The following is a 12,396-nucleotide window of genomic DNA, read 5'->3' as shown; positions in this document are numbered from 1 at the left end:
GTGAGGCTGAACTAAGAAACAAGCAACTGAAAAAGAATATGTTCATTACAAGAGACATAATTAAAATATGAAGAGAAAATAAATGAAAGAGGGTGGACAAAGATATAACATGCAAAAACCAATCACAAGAGAGCTGGTGTAGTTAAATTAATATCAAATATAGTAGACTTTAAGAAACACTGGAAATAGAGACATTTCATAAGGTCATGAAAGATGAAGAAAGCCTGACACTATTCCAGATTAAAGGAGACTAAAGAGACAGGACAACTAAATGCAATATGTGATCCTAGATTGAGAACTGGATCCTGGATTGAGGAAAAAAAAATTAACCATAAAAGACATAAAAGTCAATCCACCAAGAAGGTGGATAACAATTCTAAATCTGTATGCATCCAGTTACATAGCTTCAAAATATATGAAGCAAAAATTGATAGAAATAAAAGGAGGAAAAGATAAATCCACCATCATAGTAGATTTGAATCCACCCCTATCAAAGGCTGACGGAATAAGCATACCAAAAAAAAAAGTAAGGATATAGGAGATTTCAGCAGCGCAATTATTGGACTATTTTACATATATAGAACATTGGTCCCCAAAATGACAGAATACAAATTCTTTCAAAGTGCTGATGGAAGATTTCATAAAACTGACCATATGCTGGATAATAATGCAAGCCTCTACATACTTCAAAGGACTGAAAACATTCAGAGTATGTTCTCTGACCACAACAGAATTAAGTTACAACTCAATAAATGAGAAAGTACAAGATAAGCCTGTAATTTCCTGTAATGAAGAAAACACAGAAGTGCCCAAAAAAAAGATACAGGGATCTGTCAAAAGGACACAGGAAGGGGCTTCAAGGGTCTGCCACTGGCCAAATCTGGGACAATTGAGACATCAAAACAAATATAGTAATAGATTATAATCCGTGGGATAAAAAGAAGAATACATGAGTCTACAATGTAATAAATAAATGAAGGGGAAAGAAAGGACAGGTCTACCTTAGAGGGACAATCAATAAATGTAGAAGGAATGATGGAGTTAGAAAAATCACTATTTTGTAACCATCATGATAGTTTTATTATCAAAAATTACCAATTAAAATTAAATTAGAGTGATCTTAGTGACTTAGACTTCGAAATTACCTTTATTCTCATTTCAAAAGTTAGGAAAATTAACAAGTATTCAAAATAGCAAAAGATATTTAGATACATTAAAAATATATATACTTCAACATAACCATGCTGGCACTTGGATCTTGGACTCGCCAGCCTCCAGAGCTGTGAGAATTAAATTTCTGTTCTTTATTAAAATATATATATATTTATATATATTTTTAAATATATATTGAATATTTCTATATTTATATATAGAAATATTATATTTATATATTTATAAATTTATAAATTATTAAATATATATTTATATATAAATATTTATATATATACACATACATACACACACACAATGAACTGGTCTACAACAGGAAATGAACCCTATAAGAGAATTTTCATTTTTCATTAAAACAGATATGACACTCTTACCTGGGCACAACAGATAAAAGCAATCGAAAGCGTCAGTAAGAAGACTGAAGACACAACCACGTCAACTGAACGCTGGGGCCCCCGTCTCTGTGGAATGAGACACATATGTTAATGTTTTAGATTACCTAATTTTACTACATTAATATGAAAACAAGTGTTAATAAGAAGATTCTGACAGAGGATTTTAACATGTTTTTGGATATCTTCAACTTTAATTAAGCACTGACATCCATGCTGTTCCAAATTAAGGGTGTGACTGATTCACTGACATATTTTCAGCTGGAATATTTCCCAAGAAGTCAGAAAAAGATGCAGTATTCAATTTATCACTCTGTCCTAAAAATTTAAATTTTCTTTTCCTTTTCTAAGCTCTTATTTACTTACCTCTACCAGCTTTGCAGATAGATCACTTCCCACTGGATGTCCAGAAAGTCTGTCAGCTACTGATACAATCTACCTAGTATGCAGAACTATACTGCCTATTGAGTTTCTGCTGCCAGAAATTTCAATGAGCATGTTTTCTGCATATTCTTGTGTATATTCTATTATTAGTCAAATAAAACTCACCTTTAGAAAGGAACGCAGTGATAACCATATCTTAATGTTCTCCACCTTTTTAAGTCTGAAATGAGGTATTTCATATTTCCTAGCTTTTCTGGCAGAAGTAATATGGCTGAAGAGTTTTGCAAATAAAAATCTCTAGACGAGGTTAAAAAAAAATCACAAAGTGAAATGTACATATGTGTCTGTGTGTATACTTATATAATTGTAAACAATATTCCCAGCATATAAAAAATGTTAAAAGAATGAAATTCTAATCAGTGATTACTAAGGCAGTGAAAAAACTTTGTTAATAGCTCGTTACCCTGTTGCTTCCAAAGCACATTATACAGTAATACACTTCTTCACAATACAGTACACTCTCAACATTTTCAAGGAATATTCTTTGGAGACCTTTGTGAATTCCCAACTTCACAAACTCAAATGTTTATACAGAATCCTGGTTTACTCTCAAATTACATTTCCATTCAAAATCATGTTTTTTGCACATATCACCAACATATTAAGTCCTCGATCCCTAACTCTTATCAAATTTCAATAAATTTATTTCTCACAACCATTTTTCACAGAAACATTTTCACTATGAGAATTACTACATATGCTATGGATAAAAAACAGCAAAGGCACAGTGAGGTACAGGTACTAAGCAGTCAGCTAGGCTCACTCACTGGCTAAGCCACTTATTCCTACACATGGGCTCAGCAAAATCAGATTACAACATGTCACTTGTGAATAACCAATATCACAAGTGTTAAACCCACAATTACCAAAATCCACTTATCAATCCTTCATTGCCCACATTAACTTGGGAGAACAAACCAAGAGAACAAAAACAACTCAGTGGAAAATCATATTCACAAGCAGAGGTAAGAAATTTTACTTAATTTACTACCAACCTGTTTATATGTTCTCTCTGCCACACACATCATGAAAAAAAACATCCAAGTAAGACATAATCGTTCAAAAAAATTAATTATAGACAAAATAATAATAGGTGTAACAGGTGGTGCCCCACAAAAGAGAGTCAAGATCTCCTCAGCTGAAACGGACTTTAGCTGGTCAAGGCTCTTCTCACGGAAAAGTCGATGTAAAAAAGGAAAAAATGCTAATCCAATGGTGACAACATTTCCCAGCATCTGATAACCCACTCCTTGCTGATATGCATTAACCTGGAAATTAATTTAAAATGTCCATCATTATTGCATAGCTAAATGGATTTATGAAGCAGTATTTATCAAATACTATTTAGATTATTAAAAACTAAATATGTTTTAAATCTACAAGTACAAATAAAAACAATGTACAGATTTATGACTTTTAGATCTTATTAAAAATTAGGTTTAAATGAACCTTAACAATTAATTGATCATGCTCATAGAGACCAAGGCAACAAATAAAAAACATATACTACCAAGTAAAGACTCTGACTGCAAAATTAAAAATACATATATTTGTGTTTCAAAAGCAGAGTCAGTGTTTTGATCACTAAATAGATTCTATGGACTAGCTGCTGATCACTAAATAGATTTTTTGAAAAAAATCTGAAAACTTATTAAATCTTACCCTGCTCATGATGATGCCACTTATTTCCAACACAGACATATCCATCTTTTTGCACTCATTCCCTTCCCAGATTATTGCACTAACTCGATCAGAGGCAGGACTTGAGTTCTGAAGCCAGAATAAATGGTTCTGAAAAGAAAAATATAAAACTATTTCTATCCACTCCTTCTCTCCTTGTTCCATTAAATTTTTTTCCATTTATCCAGCTACAGGCTACATTCACCAACGTTCAGCCTCATCATTTTATTCTCTCCCTCATGAAGCTCATCACTCTAATTACTACCTCTATGAGGTTGATTTCTGGTCCTTTTTTCTTTACTTAGCTATTTTTTTTTACCTGGAAAGAGGCTAAATGTCTTCCATAATGATGGGAGTTGGGTTCCATGATCTCCAAGGTTGCTTCCCTCTCTAAATGTAGGGAAGCGAGGATAAGCTTGGTATATTCATGAAATATTAAGGCGGAAAGTATTTCTAGAGCAATGCAACTATACCAGGGGTAGTAGGAAGTTAGGGAGGAGAGGTGCCATTAGGCCTTAGATAACACATGAATGACAGAGGACTTAAGCCTTTCTCTGGTCTAATCAGGACACAGAAAAGCACAGAAAGCTCCAGAGGAGAAGGTCACAATGAAAACAGCCCCCCATTTTCCTCTGCCATATCATATCTACTCTTTAAGTACCAACTCAAGTCCCCTTTCACCAACATGGTCCTTTCTAATCACCACAAGCCTCACTCATTTTGCCCTTTTCTGAAATTTTTATAGTCTATATCAGACAAATTAGCATCTAATTATACGATGCTTTTATTGTGTCCTCTACTTATTACCCATATAATCATCTCATCCCCAAACTAAAATATAAGTTTCTAAAAAAGGACCATATGATGTATTTCTCTTCTACAATGCTTAGCATAACGCTGATGAGCATTTATTGATTTATTCATTGATTTAGCCAAGAAAATATTTATCAAGCACCTGCTATGTAACATGCACTACGGATACAATGGAGAACAAGACACATGTGGTCCTTAACATCAAAGAGCTTACAGATTTACGAAAGAGACATGATGAAATAAAGTTACTACACAGCATGATAAGGGAAGGAAAGAGTGCTTTAGGAGTATATAGGAAAGGTCTTTTAAGGAAGTATCTCTCAAGCCAAGATTTGAAAAATAAAAGGAGTGAGCCAAAGGAATGGGTATTGGAGAAAAGTGTGCTCCAGGCAAATCAATCAGTCTGTGTAAAGGCCCAGAAGCACATGAGGAATGGTACATTTCAGAAACTGGAAGTTCAGTTAAGTTAAAGCATATCATGTGAGGAGCAGAGAGGGAATGGTCAGTGATGAGATGTATGAGAGTAAATAAAGGAACAAAAGCAAATAATCCAGAAAGGAAAAAAAAGCAATTAACGGATTTTAAGGGGAATGGCATCAGATTTGTATTTTAGAGGCATCATTCCGGCTGCAGTCTGGAAAATGAAACAAAGGGGAGCAAGCCTAGAGAAGCTGTTGTAATGATTCAGATGAGAGCTGATGATGGTCTCCATAGGCAGGGTGACACAGGTGGACAAATGCAAATATTATACAGTAGAATCAAGAGAATGTGATGACTGATTAGAAACATGGTGGAGACGGTGGGTCAAGAAGGACTCCCAAGTTTCTGCCGCGGGTGGTCAGTGGTGGCATTCAGAAACATGGGGAATAAAAGAAGAACGGGTTAGGTGGGGGAATTGGGCAATGATGAGTTCTGTTTGACATGGTGAGTTTAATCTTACCTCGTTATTTTTATCTATGCCTTAAAACTATACTATAAATCCCAAAAGTGCAAAGGAGGTCAAGATCATCATGATGCTATGTATAACTACTGAGGGCTAATGTAATTTAGATGGATCTTCAGACTGAATGTAAAGAATATTTAGATTCAAACTTTGATAGCAAAATTGGAGAAAGAAGCTTAAAATTTTAATGAGAAAATGTATGTTTTTTCCAGTTACTTTTTAAAAATTGTATACATTTAATGAAGGAGGATTTTTTTCATGAAAATGCATAACCTAAATCAATGGTATCTTAGAATCAAGAAAATTCAATAATTAAACAAATGAATATCCACCATCCACTATTTGTAGGTCACTATGGAAATAGCCTAAAGAACAAAAAACTAAGAACAATCATGATCATCGTCATTAAACACCTAAAAGGTTGACATGAGAACCAGTCCTTAATCATTCAATCTATCTAGCAGTGGAACAAGCTGTCTCATAAAATAACAATCCCTCCAGATCCAGAAGTATTTAAGCTAAGGCTGACTAATCATCTGATGTGGATATTAATAATAACGCTAACATTTATTGGGTGCTTACTCTTTGCCAGGCATTGTGCTAAGCACTTTATATTATCTCATTAGATACATCACAATATTTCTAAGAAGCAGGAACTGTTATTACCATGTGATAGATGGTAAAAAAATTTCTGCAGGTGTAGAATGAATTCTTACATTGGTTGGAAGGTTGAAATACCCTCCAAGGAATTTCTAATTCTAGGTTATCTGATTTTATGATATTAATATAAAACCTAAAATTAAAAGCATCAATTGGTTTATACATTATTAGACAAGCAAGCAATGTCATTTCCTAGTAATTCATATATACTACTGTGATGTCTATAAAAGTATAATATGAGGTGGATGTACCATCCAAACAACCCTGCTCATATAAAATAAACACTAAGGATCATTCTAAGCCAAATAATGAGAAAAAGTATTATATAAAAAAATTTAGGTTAGGGCAACTCTAGAGCACTTCCCCCTGAGTTCTAATCCCAACATCTTCACTAACAAACTAGACTCAATTTCCTCATCTCTCAATTAGGGATAATAATAGTATCTACTTTACAGGATTATTGTAAAGTTAACTGAGATAATACAGTGGCTGCCTGGCACATGGTAAGTACACAATAAATATTAGCTATTATCATCATCGCCTTTACAGACCTGCTGAAAAACATCCTCTTTGGGGTCACGTTTGGTCCCTGAGTGAAGGGTATTCACATGGGCCCCCTCACTGTCACTGGTGACAGACGATCGGCACTCTGGGCCATGCAGCAGGTCGTCCCACAACATATCCTCGGTCTCAGAGTCATGGCGGGTGCTTTCTGAGTCTCTTCTTGACATGTTGAGGCTTCGAGAGCCACCACTCATGCCAGACCTAGAGCCCTTTAAAGGAAATCAAAAAACAAAAAATATTTTTTTCATTCATTTTTAAAAATAATTATATATCTGAAATAAAATTAGAACAAGTTATCTATGGTGATAGCTAGCAAGCTTTCATAAGTTGATCACCATGTATACATTTGTTCACAAGCCTTCGCATAACAATAATACATTTTAATATTTAAATGTTAAACTTGGATGACTCTCTAACAAGCAGGATTTTAAAAGGACTCCCTCTAAGAAGTTATTGCCAAGTCATGGGATTGTTCAACTAAGGTGCCCTGGGATGAGAGTGACTCCTGCAAGCACATCCAGAGGACCCTTCCTAGATGTCAGTGTGGCTAAGCCTTTTGACATACCCAAAGTGTTCCCTACTCTAAATATTGTGAGCTTCACTGTAGATCTAGTCATGTCCAGGGAGGGGCTCAGCCAAACATGGAAAAGGATAATCAGGCAGAGAAAAGGATGGACAAGGCAGTGCTCCTGCAGTACCAACATAAATATGAAAGTTTTCCATGACCCTGACCACCTTGTTAATCAAAACAAAAACCACACTACCACCATCTACTCTGCTCACCTCTGAGTTATAATATTCCAAATGTATAATATGCCCATTACCTTTCCTGAGGAGATTTACTGCTCTCATCTCTCAGGGGTCCCCTCTCAAAAAATTTGTCCTCCTCAGTGTCAATCCCACTTACATAGGAATGATGCTGAAGAATAAACTCCATATTCCAAGGGAATGTTAAGTAGTCTTTTCACCATCTGGGAATTAAGGAATCTCTTTCTGAGTATCATCTATGATACTTTTAAGATTAGAGTCTAAGTGAAAAAGAGTTCATTCTCTTTCCATGAGTGAATACTCATGAAAGCTGCTGGATAGGTAGACAGACAGTTGGAGGCAGGAGAGGGGCAGGCAAATATAAACACTACCTTAGGACAACCAATAAAAAAGGAATGGATAAAGTTATTACACTCAAGAATACACCTTTAGCAGTGATCTCTCAAAAGGATACATTACCTGACTGAAGGCTGCTGATTCAAATTCTGATTCAGCCAGACTATCTGAATCCCGCACCATATGACACCCCTTAGTAGTGGTTTTCTTTACCTGCCAAAATTCAAGCCAACAAACAATAGGAAAACATGTTAAATACCTCGTTACTATTCAATGATTTAGAAGTTAATGCCTATACTTTTATAAACTAAAATAAAAATTACCTGAGTGCTTAGGTGCCTTGAAAGTATTGATTTTCTATTCTTAACTTCACAACCATTGTCACTGGAGGCCCCTTCCACACTCCTACGCAGTATCATCATCTGTGTCCGGGCTTCACCATCTTCCTCACTTGACAGATCATCTGAAATCCCATTACCCAAACGCCTAAAAGCCTCCTACAAAGAGAAGAGCAATTTCTTTACAGGGGACAGCCCAAAATACTCTAGTAAGCTGCACACACACAAACAAAAAAGCAGGGCCAGCCCCGTGGCATAGTGGTTAAGTGCTCACACTCCGCTGCTGGCGGCCCGGGTTCGGATCCTGGGCGCGCACCGACGCACCGCTTGTCAGGCCATGCTGTGGCAGCGTCCCATATAAAGTGGAGGAAGATGGGCACAGATGTTAGCTCAGGGCCAGTCTTCCTCAGCAAAAAGAGGAGGATTGGCATGAATGTGAGCTCAGGGCTGATCTTCCACATACACACAAAAAAAGCATGTGAAGACTGAGAAGTAGTAAAAGTAAACTAAACCAAAACTGAACAAACCTACATGTTACCTGATCTCAATAAAGAAAAATACTGAACTTTCTTGAAACTAAAGAGCCTAAATGATGAGGCAGTATTATGTAGAGGTTAGGGTCAAGTCAAACTCTAAGTCTGAATCACAGCTCTTCTACTTACGGGCTACGTGTCTTAGGCAAGTAACTCAATCTCTCTGGGGCTCAGCTTCCTCATCAGAAAGATGATAATACAAGCACCTATCACGCAGAGTTGTTGAAACAATTAAATGAGTTACTACATGTAAAGCACTTAGAATAGTGCCTGGTTGCAGTAATGGCTCAAAAATATTAGCTAATTTTGTAATTACTCAATGCCACAGTCTAACAAATGAGAAAATATTTCCAAGACTATAAAGTATAAGTATAGTTAGCTTTAAACATAGAGCAGACCATTTCTACCTAAACCTAGAAAAAACTCTCCCAACCATTACCATACTATCACTGTCTCTCTGGAATAAGACCAAGCAGCTTCTACATTAATTTATTAAATCTACCAGCCTACTGCTAAGGCAGGATCAGCAGCAGATGCAATAAACAAGTTCCAGCCCTAGAAATTAGAAGAATTGGCTACAGTCTTCAAGGGATATTCTCCTTTTCATGTCCTGTGGTTTTACATTTCATTTATTTGTTAAGACAAATTACACAAACTTATTAGTATCTATTTTGTACCTCTAGAAGAATCTAAGAATAGGAAAATGTTACACAGGAAAGAAAAGATTTTGTTATATTTATACTCATCTAAATCTTACCCTGCGGCACTTTTCTCCATCTGAAAATTTTGCTTTCTCTCTTGTTTGCCACATTTTGATCTCTGGTCGACACTGTCTCTTCTTAAGGATAGGATGCAGACAACTCGAGTCATTGTCAGTTTCAGTCCCTTTGTTACATATTAATTTTACTTTTTTAATCCTATTTTTTAAAAAAGAAAGAAAGATTACTGACTAGTTTTCTGAAAGTAATATCTTTCAGGAAATCACTTTCTTCTGAGGAGTACAATATATTATTATGGAAATCAAGAAAATTCAGAAATCATATTTTTCAGGCTTCTAGCTTGCTAAGCGTGTAGAAAGACAAAATATAGCTACCTCTAGTCTCCAAAGACTCATGTCAATTAATTGAGAGGAAGACTGTACTTTTTAGTTTTGCAAGGAAGTAGGTTCAGTCTTCTCCACTTTCCCTCTCAAACACAACGCCAGCCCTACCTCACGCCGCCTGTTTGTGCCACTTCACAGAATGTCTTCCCTTCTCCTGTCCTTCAAAGCCCAGCAACTCTCAGTTCCTCATGACTCCTGATGATGACTTTACCCCAGAACAATCACTCCATCTGCTGAACTGCATGGCCTTTAATCAGCATGTAATCATTTATAATATTTTTACATTGCTGTGACTGCATCATACCTGCTACTCTTATCTTCCTAATTAGATGGTAAAATCACTGAGAAAAGGGATGCACAGTGACCAGCACAATGTTCAGCACGAAGAACTCAAACACTTCAACTGAAGAGTATAGACGTATCTTTAGAAAAATATGTGAACATACTTCATCTTCAAAAAAGGAACCATAAAGGAGCTTTATTTTTGAGCCACAATTATTAATATATGACAAACTAACTATTTCTTTGAGTCATACTAGTGTTGTCAAAACCTGCAAAATCATGAAGGAGGTAGAATTTGTCTTCGATACATTTGCCTTTCTGTCCTACAGCCCACCAACAACAGCCTCCTGTCCTGCATCCCATTTCTAAGAGGTATCTGCTCTTATACCGAAAAATACCTGACCTTTTTAAATCCTTCTTTCTCTCAAGATGTTGGCTGATAATGGCTTAAAATATTTATCCTTTCTGAGTATTTATATTTCTGTAATCTTGTGGTCTAAAAAAATCATTAAGGATCAAACAGAAAGAAAGTTTATGGTAGATTACTAGACTTATAGGTAACATGACAGACTGCAGAGACATTTTGAATAAGCAAATCCTTCTAGAACCCTTAAAAAATCACACCACAATAACAATATGCTTACATTGCGTACTCCTATGACCCAATCAGATTATACGCTCTGTAAGAGTTGTTAAGACGTCCAGTGTAAGACTTCCTACCTGTTACCAAAGAGAGTCCCCCAGAAACCACCAACAAAGGGTGCAGGTTCCAAAGTTTCTATTCCTCTGACTTTATCAAAGGAGTTATTTCCATTTGCTCGGCTCCCATCACCATTTACAGTTTTCCGTAATTTTCTACAAAATAATATTTCAACAACTTCAGATTATTCAAGACCTTTATATCTCTGCCCAAAATATCCCTACAGAAAATTATACCAACAGATTACTACTTGAAATTAAGTATAGTGAACTTCATATAATGAGGATAAATTATCCAAGAACATTTCCAACTTACGGGCAAAAACAGCTTCCTAACCAAAGTCAATATATGCTATCATTTTGTTCAATCATTCAAGTAATAGAACTACTATTCAAAAACATTACTAGAAGGAAAATTTTCATACATATGACCAAGAGTCTTTTCAGGTACCACGGGAAGAAGGAATAATTTCTTTAAATATGGATGCCAGAAATCTACCCATTTGTCACATTTAATCAGGGGAACACAAAATAATAGCAACCTATCACTTTTTATTGATATTCTATGCAGTTAAAAAATACATCCTATAAATACCAACGTGACACAGCACAACATTAGAAAACATTTGAACTGAATTTTTAAGGAATCCTCTTTTTTTGAAAAAAAAAGTTTTTAAAATAACATCCAAAAATAACAATAAATATGTTGAAATTCATTGCACAAAATGAAAAAAATCTTATTCAGTAACTGCTTAGGGGAACAAAGATCTACAGATATTCTGAGGAAAGATAAACAACTTTTGGAAGATAATACCACATATACCCAAGAAACATTTAACAGTTCCAAAACTCACACACAGCACATAACCAATAAAAACAGGACATGAATTCAATGTGTAGAAAAGTCAAATCAATCTTTATCAAAAGTTTAGAACACTTAGAAATCCATTCTTATTACACATTATTTAAAAAGGTAAAATTTTTAGTAGCACTAATCCAACGTACTGAGATCCTTGTTTATACTGAATTTTGAAGAAGAATGTTTTTTCAAAATCATTATTTAAGATAAATTTTAATAAAGAATAACATAGAATAGGAATTTTCCTTTTAAACAACTGTAGTGAATGACAAAAAATCTCACCAGGGACTAAAAATTCCTGACAAGGTTTCTTAGCATCAAGGAGAAAGGTGAAAAGTGAAGCATTCGTTTTTTTAAGCCAAAAAATAATGAAAAATATATGCAAAAGATGAATATTTTTTATTAATTTAATCAAAGATTTTATAAATCTCCATGATGCCTCTCCCAGAAAAAATACAACTACAAGCGCAATTTCTCATCTTACCTTCTTCTCCGATTTCCATTATTTCCTGATGGCCTTGTTATCTGAGTAGACACAATTTGACAGTGGACAGTTCCCATGAGTAACATAAGGCACAAGGGTCCAAGGACTTCACTTACATTCACAATAGGCATCATAACATATAACACGAGTGCTATAACTGCAAAGAAGAGGTTTCAAAATGTAGAACCTTAGGGCTTATCTTTAAAATTAATTGTAGTAACTATACAAATTACTTCTACAAAAAGCTATCATTTTAAAAAGTACACAAGTAAAAGCACATAATTTCCTGCAATACAATCTACCTGAACATTAGCTGAGTGAAAACCTAA

At 35.1% G+C, this 12,396-nt stretch overlaps 1 protein-coding gene across 2 annotated transcripts in view; it reads right to left on the bottom strand.

Moving 5' to 3' along the window:
• The window catches only part of PHTF1 (putative homeodomain transcription factor 1), a 50,777-nt gene that overhangs the window by 4,970 nt on the left and 33,411 nt on the right, over positions 1-12,396 (bottom strand). For both annotated transcript variants that reach the window (XM_087445336.1, XM_014780010.2), the window contains exons 6-15: positions 12,068-12,224; positions 10,746-10,880; positions 9,399-9,558; positions 8,094-8,267; positions 7,894-7,983; positions 6,654-6,875; positions 3,669-3,797; positions 3,002-3,274; positions 2,112-2,243; positions 1,545-1,631 (exon numbers count right to left, since the gene is read on the bottom strand). In XM_087445336.1, coding sequence (XP_087301462.1) covers positions 1,545-1,631; positions 2,112-2,243; positions 3,002-3,274; positions 3,669-3,797; positions 6,654-6,875; positions 7,894-7,983; positions 8,094-8,267; positions 9,399-9,558; positions 10,746-10,880; positions 12,068-12,224 — 1,559 coding nt within the window. The remainder of the gene's footprint in view (positions 1-1,544; positions 1,632-2,111; positions 2,244-3,001; positions 3,275-3,668; positions 3,798-6,653; positions 6,876-7,893; positions 7,984-8,093; positions 8,268-9,398; positions 9,559-10,745; positions 10,881-12,067; positions 12,225-12,396) is intronic.

This window comes from Ceratotherium simum, chromosome 2 (assembly GCF_057802395.1).
Source record: "Ceratotherium simum simum isolate JZ-2026a chromosome 2, ASM5780239v1, whole genome shotgun sequence".
NCBI lineage: Eukaryota > Metazoa > Chordata > Mammalia > Perissodactyla > Rhinocerotidae > Ceratotherium > Ceratotherium simum.
Note: the sequence above shows the minus strand (reverse complement) of the source record. Positions and strands in the feature narration are given on the sequence as shown.